Source organism: Notothenia rossii (assembly GCF_949606895.1).
Source record: "Notothenia rossii genome assembly, chromosome: 9".
Lineage (NCBI taxonomy): Eukaryota > Metazoa > Chordata > Actinopteri > Perciformes > Nototheniidae > Notothenia > Notothenia rossii.
Genome location: NC_136907.1, coordinates 7,044,207 through 7,053,426, shown reverse-complemented (window position 1 = coordinate 7,053,426; position 9,220 = coordinate 7,044,207). Strand labels below are relative to the sequence as shown.

The 9,220-nt window shown below is 40.8% G+C and overlaps 1 protein-coding gene across 4 annotated transcripts in view; it reads left to right on the top strand.

The window, feature by feature from the left end:
* Positions 1-358: 358 nt before the first annotated feature.
* st6gal1 (ST6 beta-galactosamide alpha-2,6-sialyltranferase 1) overlaps positions 359-9,220 on the top strand; it is a 36,917-nt gene continuing 28,055 nt past the window's right edge. The window contains exons 1-2 of one of the 4 annotated variants that reach the window (XM_079647809.1): positions 359-580; positions 5,711-5,804. In XM_079647809.1, the coding sequence (XP_079503935.1) occupies positions 5,793-5,804 (12 nt within the window). In that variant the 5' untranslated portion in view covers positions 359-580; positions 5,711-5,792. Of the gene's footprint in view, positions 648-5,710; positions 5,805-9,220 lie in introns of all 4 variants that reach the window. The other 3 variants (XM_079647808.1, XM_079647807.1, XM_079647810.1) reach the window with 3 other exon arrangements.

Below are 9,220 nucleotides of genomic sequence, written 5' to 3'. Positions count from 1 at the left end.
AGGTAAGGCAAGTTTATTTATATAGCACATTTTCAGACACAGAGGCAATTCAAAGTGCTTTACATCATCATTAACACTTAAAAACTGTGCAATATAAACACCTGGCTGCTAAATCCTCAGAACTATAATATCTTAATTTTGTATCTTTAGTACTTTTTTTTATGCATGCTTAGGTAAAATTAAGCAGTCTTTGTCTCTTTTCTGCCGTAACAATGTACCTCCTTTGTGGGACTAATAAAGGTATTCTGATTCTGATTCTGATTCTGATACTGAATTGAACAGATTACGGCTCTTATTTCGAAAGTCTGGCAGGAAGCGCGCGTGTCTCGTTATCGCGTGCTTGACGCTCGGTGATGCACTCTGCGCGGTGGAAGAGAGAGAGAGAGGAGAGGACTTGCAGAGATACGGTTCGTGCTTATCCAAATGCCACCGGACACCGACAGAGGCCTCGTACCGGACGCACGGACGGTGGTAGCGGGGCCGAGAGTTACGAGACTTACCGGGAACATGGCGGCGGGAACAACAACCTGAACGGTACCGGAGCAACGATACATCAGAGGAAACGCAGGTTGGAGGCACGGTAACGGAGGAGCATCACTTAACACAGGTCAACGAATAACAGCTCAACAGTCAACACCTTAGATAAGGTAATACAGATATATAAATAACATAGAGATAAATATGCATTTTTGTATGTTTATCAATTAATATATCAATGCATCGACCTAGGTATCTTGCTGTAATGATCCTGATTGCATGGTGTCTGAGGATGGCCTGTGTTTAATGTCTTATTTTGCACCTATGCACTGCTGTATGTATCTTATGATATGTGTACTCTGTTACTGTGCAATACTACTCGTTATTTTGGTATACAAATATAGATTATTGTTATTTTAGAGGCATTTCCACAATTATCTGTTTAATAAAATTGAATTTAATACAAAAATAAAAGACAATTCCATTTATCAAAAAGGCTGATGAAGGGGGGTGTCATAAAAGAAGGAAAGGTTGCTTCAGTAAATCAGTAAGGATAAGATGAATCAAGATGCAGTTTACAATGGGTTAGAGTTAAGAGATGTAAGATAATTAAACATAATCTTAAACGCAATAGGCGCTTTCACACCGGAGTACTTTTCCCAGTGTAGTTCCGATATAGTTCCGAAAATGTGCGTTCACACCAAAAAAATCCGGAACTAGAACTTAGTTCATGAGAACCTTTTCACCCCCTTTCAGTCCCTGCTAGAGAGCAGGTACTTTCATGGGAAAAAAGGTTCCCATTTTCTGATTGGCTGGGCGGATGCAAACCACGCCCTGTAAAACTCCCAAAAAGTTTTGTGAAGCCGCCATTTTATTTTCCTCGCATTAGCATTATTAGCATTAGCCCAGCGCACAAACGCGGAGAGGCTAATGGTGCGTTCACACCTGACGCGATTAGGACTGCAACAAACGACTAATTTGATAATCGATTAATCTATCGATTAATGAAACGATTAATCGACTATTCGGACTATTACTGTATGCCTTGCACAATTTCTCAAATGCTCTTATTTAGCCATCAACTTTTAGATTTAGCTTGAGGTTGTTTTAGGCATGTGGAAACTAACAATGAAGACAATAAAGATGAATACTTGATTCAAAAATACATATATTATTAAATTAACTAAACACATTTTGAACAAAATTAACATTGCTTTTTATTTAAATTTAAATAAATAATATTTCACACCAAAAGAAACAATATTTTAACAAATCGTATTAAATAACCTAATGACAGAACTGTAAACAGAATAGCTGAAACTTTAACAAAATAAATAAGTAAGTTACCTCTAATCATTAACCCATGTTTGTATAATTGAGTTAACTCCGTGTGTTGCTGCTATACATAACACCTGACGTGGAAACGTTACTCGTGGATGGGGGGGCTACAGAGCTACTAGAAAGACAGTCGAACCCGGTGCATTCCTCCGTCTGAATGTGGTGCACTTTTGCTAAATATTTAGACAAATTGCTCGTTTTACCACCCTTACATGCTAAACTCTTATTGCACTTTTGGTAAAGAGCATTGTCCACATCGAGACGGGTAAAATGTAACCACACCTCGGAGCGCGTTCTCTCCGCAGTGTGTTGCTGCATGTAGCAGCCGCGTGTGTGTAAACTGCCCCACCCCCTCGTACACAGACGGGGGAGAGAGATCTCGTGTGATCGAAAATAAATCATAGACGCATTTTTGTTTGTCTTTTTGCATATTAGAAACGAGTTGGCGACACTAAGACTGCAATATAAAGTTTTTGTAGCAATAATACATGACATATATTTTTTAAATGTCTCCAGTACCGATAAAAAGACCAATAACGTTGGAGCTTAACGGCGCGTAAAACACACGTGATGACGTCACCAACGAATCGACGACTGAATTAGTTGGCAACTAATTTGGTAATCGATTTTAATCGATTAAGTCGATTAGTTGTTCCACCCCTAGACGCGATGCGATGTTTGGGGGCGGCGCGGTTACATGTAAAGTCAATGCAGAGACGCGGACAGATGCAAATTCGCTCCGACGGCGACCATGAAGTGGTGGACGCGAATTCCGCGGCACGACTGAGGCGATTGAAGCGGGCCGCGACAAACGCTCAAGTTAAAAATTTTCAACTCGAGCGGCATATTTGCGTGACGCAATCTGGCGGTAGCCAATCAGCGGTGAGGATCTCAGCCTGCCGTCACTGACGTTCAACCAGAAAACATCAGCCGTTAGCTGTTAGCAGTTAGCACACAGAGCTCCCAGCTCGTCATATCTGTTCAGAAACTGGACAAAAATTAAACAAGTACAAACCACAGACTGTCTGTGTGGAATACAGTCGCTGGTTTATTTATGTCTGTAGGCCGTTGTTATGAGTGTGGACGGAGCATATACAACGTTAGCTTAGCTTGGTCGATCCGATCTCCATTCAGAAAACACGCATTTTAAAAGGTTTCTAGCCTGCCGTCTTGTCTGCAGACTTGTCAAGCATTAACTCATGGTTTTTACTAACCGGTATCAGTGTGTTGTTACTTCGGCATCATTTAGGAACGTGTATTACAATTGAATCACGGTCAAATATGTTCATTTTGTTGTAGTTGTAGCTCCCGAGCCAGCGCGTCTTGTTTGAATGATGCGAGTAAACACAGCTGACAGCCGTGTTGAAACTCGAGCGTTTAGAGCAATGCAATAGGAGCGATTAGAGCGAGCGAACCTATCATGCTATATTTGAATAATATAGTGTAGGACCATACCTATATAACGCATATTTATACTTTTCATTTTTCAAAATACCAAACAGATCATGCATTTTAGCCATTCCTCATTTCCCTCAATTTAACACTGTCTTTCATGCTCGGATTCTGTGAGAACAGCACCATCTGGTGGCCTGAAATATGTACTACAGCGTCTCCAGCACTTTCGAACGGCAATGTCCGTGGCTGTCTCCTCCTGATTGGTGGAGTTGGCCCAATAGTCGTAGCGCAACTTCTGTGACGACATATAATGTTTCCAATCTGGATCAGTCTGTATCAGATCCGTTGCAGACCCTTTTTTAGAGATTTGGGTATGGAGGAAAATAGAGTGGTTGTGTTTTCTGACACTTGGTGAGTTCCCTGGAACACCGGGGACACATATTCATGTATAAAAGACGTACAAAAGTGCATTTTGCATGATAGGTCACCTTTAAATATAAATATATAAGGTGGCAGACATAATTTAATGAATTTTAAATGAACAATAACTGAATGAGTTTGTTTCACTCTTAGACCAGCAGGGGTACCACATATATACAGACTGCTGCAATAAGTACATTCATTAACTGTCTCATCGATATTTGTCTGTATTAATATGATAATATTAACAATCATATCATTCCTATCAGCTGTCAATCACTGTTATGATTCACATATTCAGTGTTATTATTAAATAAACTATATTTTTTGGAGAAGTTAATGATGAATGTTCCTCAAGATGCTTGCTCACCCTCCTTCAAATTTGAAAGACAAGTAATTACGATCATATATCAAAATTCAAAAGAATCAAAGGAACAGTTCAGCGCCCCACAACTTTACTGCAGTTACAATCTTGACATCAGAAAGAACAAACATTAAAGAAGTGACTAACTGCATCAGTAGTAAGATCCAAAGCTTTAGTGTGTTTCGATTCAATGCTGAGTACAGCCAAACTTGACAGTCTCTTCTCTGTCATTGCGGGACTTCCGGCCGGGCAATTCGGGTGACAGTATACAAGGAAGTTGTTTGCGGCCTGCCAAAGCAGAAGAAGAAGAAGTGACGTCAGCGGCTTCATTTGCCTAATCATCCCTCAGGGACTTATTCCGGTGTGAACGCGATCTGCTCTTTAGTTCATCTGAACTAAAGAGTTCTAAGTACGGCGAAGTGTGAAAAGGTGTGAAAGCGCCTATGATGCAATGTGATACAACAATAAAGCTATGTTGACAGCACAGGAAGTCTTACAGGAAGTTATAAACCACATGTTTGAGTTCTGTAATTACAACCAAGGCATTTCATGTTATTATAGCCATAATTTAATCTCTACATTTGACATGTTGCATTGCTTGCTTATATCAGCTTTTTTCTTCAACTCAAAAACTGCTTTTATCAATATTGACCTTCACATTCACACAGATTCAAACTGCTATATTAGAAAAGCAACATTTAAAATTGGAATTTAAAAGGTGTGAGACTGACCGTTGAGCGGCCCGACCAAGCAAGCAGGCAGAGGCAGAGAATCCAAAAATATAACCCGACGGGGCATTTATTAAAACATTACACACAATGACACAGTCACAATAAACTGCTCACGTGCCCAGCCTGCGGCCACCAGCAGCTCACACACACTGACTCCAGCACAACAAAAGACAGCATTTAAATAAACAGGAATCCAACACCGGTGAGGGAAAACAATTAGCCACAGGTGAGGGGGGAGGGACAACCCAGGGCCCCAGGTACGCACAATCACCCGGCCCAAAGCCATCAGTCCATAGTGACGCAGTTCCCTGAGTCACAAAAGGTATAACATGTCTACAGTCATCCAGTGATATGTTATCCTTAAAAAAAACTATTGAAAGGTACATTTCATTTCCATTAATTAGTGGGAAATCCATTAAATCTCCATTACAAATGAACACTGAGAGGATATAACGAAAACAGAATAAATTCAATTAAACGAACTAAAGTTCTGAAATAAGTGTAGTTAAGTAGATTGTTTACAATGGGTAACTTACAGTTAAGATATGTGCTGTAAGATAATGAAACGTATTCTTAAATGCAATGATGCAATGCGGACATGTAAATATTAACTAAAGCTCAGAAATAAGTTTAGTTATGAAATAAGTTTAGTTATGCAAAAAGTACAATATTTCCCCTCGAGGAGTCGAAGTAGATAGTGAAATTATGGTAAAAAAGTAGTAGAAGTACATGTACAAGCACCTCAGATTTGGTCATAAATACAGTATTACAGAGATTTTACAAGTTGAATTTTACCAGCGTAGAAATGCAAAAACAAAAGAAAAAGAGGGTTAAATGAAATGCAAAATATAATAGGAACATCTGTTTCCATTTGAAAGATAAGACGATAAAAGGCTTTTATTCGTAGATTTGCAAGTAGAAGTGAAATATTTAAGTAAGCTATCGAGATAAAGATCTGACAGTGTTCATCTGTTTCTATCCACAGAGGACATGAGGGGAAACGTAAAGGCAGCAGCCCGTTTCTAAGCAACGATCACATCAACACAGCGTGCAACAGCGCACACACCATGAGCTACAAGGTAACATCTCCACTGTTCACCACTCTCAACACAGTGCTCGGGTAAGCATTCACATGCTACACCGAAGTAAAACTACTAGTATCACACAGTGAAAATGCTCCTAACAAAAAATCCTGCAAGCATTAACCATGAATAACATCACAATGTATTTAAAGGGGCCCTGTTATGTTCAATTTCAGGTACATATTTGTATTTTGTGCCTCTACTGTGACATTTTTCTGCTCCCATTGGTTAGGTTAGCTCTGTTGTGATTGGTCAACAGCTTAGAGATGTCCCACCTCTTAGCTTATCACGTACAATGCGTTGGAGCGCTAGCCAATAGAAGTGCAAGTGTTACATAGTGATGTCACTATCTTGATGAAGTCCAATGGAGGCATTTCAGGAAGGAGGGGGGGGGAGTATGATGGAGAAATGTTAGCCTTTGAAGACCACACAAACCTTTATAACAGGAAAAACCCCCAAAAGCATAATAAGGCCCATTTAAAGTGAAGCCAGTGATGGAACAAATATTCAGATGACTAATGTAAAAATAGTCAATACTCTAGTACAAATAAAAGTCCTGCTTTCAAAACATTTCTAAAGTGTGTAAATCAAAATGTACTTAAAGAGAAAGTAGTCACTGTGCAGTACAAATTCCCATACTTATCAGTTGCAGTCATTAGTCCAGTATTTTGTTTACACTAATTTAAAGTGTAAACAAACATCATTTCCTGAGGCCTGTACTACCAAGCCGGATTTACACTTAGCGAGGTAACTTCAGGGTTAACTCTGGGTTTCCAGTCTTACGACGCTGCTTCTCTTCTTACCAGGCTAGGTCTCCATGGTAACTTGTGCTGAACAGCAAACCTGCTCCGGAGCAGGTCTTATCCTGGTTCCAGGATAAGAGATCAACTCAGTGAAAGCACCGCCTACTGACCAATTACAGCTCCGTGTACGGAGTTTAAAGCTATCAAGTCATATTACAGGAGGATACAGAAAAACTGCAGTTGTAGGAAAGACGGCCGGCAAAAATCAGCATTAATAGAATATCACCTCCCATCTTCAGAGCAATCTGACTAATATAACATTAGCGTTAAGAAAGCTTACTTAAATATCTGCCACAACATAAGTAACCGGATCAAAGTAACATTACGTACAGTCTGCGGCACTGTGAGTGCAGACTTCGATGTGGCCCATTATCATTCATATCACATCATAATGTATCATATATTTCCTTATCTGAGTCAGCTGAGCCGTATCTGGCCGTGCAACACTTACAGTGTCACATATTGTAGCCTATATGCAGAAGTATTACTTTAAGCAACACATTAAGTTGACGAAACACTCGAGTCAAATGTAATTAAAGCCAGATCCACTCGTGTTTTAGAAGGGGCAGTGATATCATAAACCTGTTAATGTACGCATTCAAACACTTATATTTGTACCAGCTGTATTCACCTTGCAGGTGCAACTATGTTGCTTTTGTCCTGGATAAAGTGTTTAAGTCATGGATGTTTAAAGTTGAACTAATATTTGTATAATATTATATTATATTACAGTTTTCTTTTCATTCAGGAAGTATGACGCTGCGCTGTCAGTACGCTTGTCCATGTTTGTGATTGGTCAAATGTTGCTAACCCCGCCCCTTTCATGTGAACGCGCACTGAATTACCGAGTTGATAACCAGAATCGTAGGACCGCTTAGCGAGATTGCGTTTGTTTTGGGTTAGTTAAGCCAGCTAACTCAAACATGTCCAGGGTAGGTTGAACTGGATTCGTAGTACAGGCCTCTGGTGTCAGTATTCAAAACTCAGGTGGCTCTCGTCGGAGAAATGTGTTTTTTGAGTGAAGATATGAAGATGACTCATCAGTAGTAACAGTTACTGTCTGTGTCATGATACATTTGCTGCACTTATGCACCGACAGTATTATGAATTATGCAGATTTAACTGCAACCCATCTGTCAAAAGACATTCTTCAAAACACAGTCAGCTGGGTGCATTTACAGCGATAAGTCAAAACTAAACAGAGCCGTGGAACCTGACCCATATTGGGACTAAAAGCCGGGATATCTTGGCCTGTGTCGCTTCAAACTGGACTCGTTTATGAGTTCATGCTGGTGGCGTAGCTTCAGGGTAGTTAATGTTAGTTCGTCCTCAACTATTGGACAGATTGTCATTAAATGTGGTACAGGAAGTGATTGTCAACAGATAAATAATCTCAATGACTTTGGGGATTTTCTGATTTGTCCTTGGGGCAAAACCAAAACTTGTATAATACCTGATTGCAAAGAAACTGAAATGATGCACTTTGTTATAGGGGAGAAAGTATTGGTAGAAAACTGCAACTAAATAAATGAAATGCCTTTTGTGTCAAATTTAAAAGCATCAGCAATTAAGTGTTTTTTATTCATTACATTACATTACATTACATTTAGCTGACGCTTTTATCCAAAGCGACTTACAATAAGTGCATTCGACCAGGAAGATACAACCTTGAAGAAAACAGAATCATATAAGTACATCAGGTTTCATAGATCCAAACATTTCAAGTGCTACTCAACTGGCTTTAGATAAGCCAGTCCTTTATTAGTATATAAGTGCTTTGTTAGTAATTCTATCGCTCGAAGTGGAGTCGAAAGAGATGAGTTTTCAGTCGTCGCCGGACAATGTGTAAGCTTCCTGCTGTCCTGATGTCAATGGGGAGCTCATTCCACCATTTTGGAGCCAGGATAGCAAACCCACGTGTTTTTGCTGATGGGAACTTGGGTCCCCCTCGCAGTGCGGGTGCAGCGAGCTGTTTGGCTGATGCAGAGCGGAGTGCACGTGCTGGGGTGTACAGTTTAACCATGTCCTGGATGTAGGAAGGGCCAGATCCATTCACAGCATGGTACGCAAGTACCAGTGTCTTGAAGTAGATTCTAGCAGTTACAGGAAGCCAGTGAAGGGAGCGGAGGAGCGGCGTGGTGTGGGAACATTTAGGAAGGTTGAAGACCAGACGAGCCGCTGCATTCTGGATGAGCTGCAGAGGTCGGATGGCACATGCAGGTAGACCAGCCAGGAGGGAGTTGCAGTAGTCTAGGCGTGAGATGACGAGAGCCTGGACCAGAACCTGCGTCGCTTTCTGGGTCAGGAGGGGCCGTATCCTCCTGATGTTGTAAAGAGTGTATCTGCAGCAGCGGGTTGTAGCAGCAATGTTTGCAGTGAAGGACAGTTTGTTATCTAGGGTCACACCCAGATTCCTTGCAGTCTGAGTCGGGGAAACAACAGAGGTGCCGATGTTGATTGTCAGGTCAAGAGTGGGACAATCTTTTCCTGGAAGGAAAAGCAGTTCAGTCTTGTCAAGGTTGAGCTTGAGGTGATGAGCAGACATCCACCGAGAGCAGAGATGCGTGCGACGACCTGGGTCTCTGAGCGGGGAAAGGGACAGAATTAGTT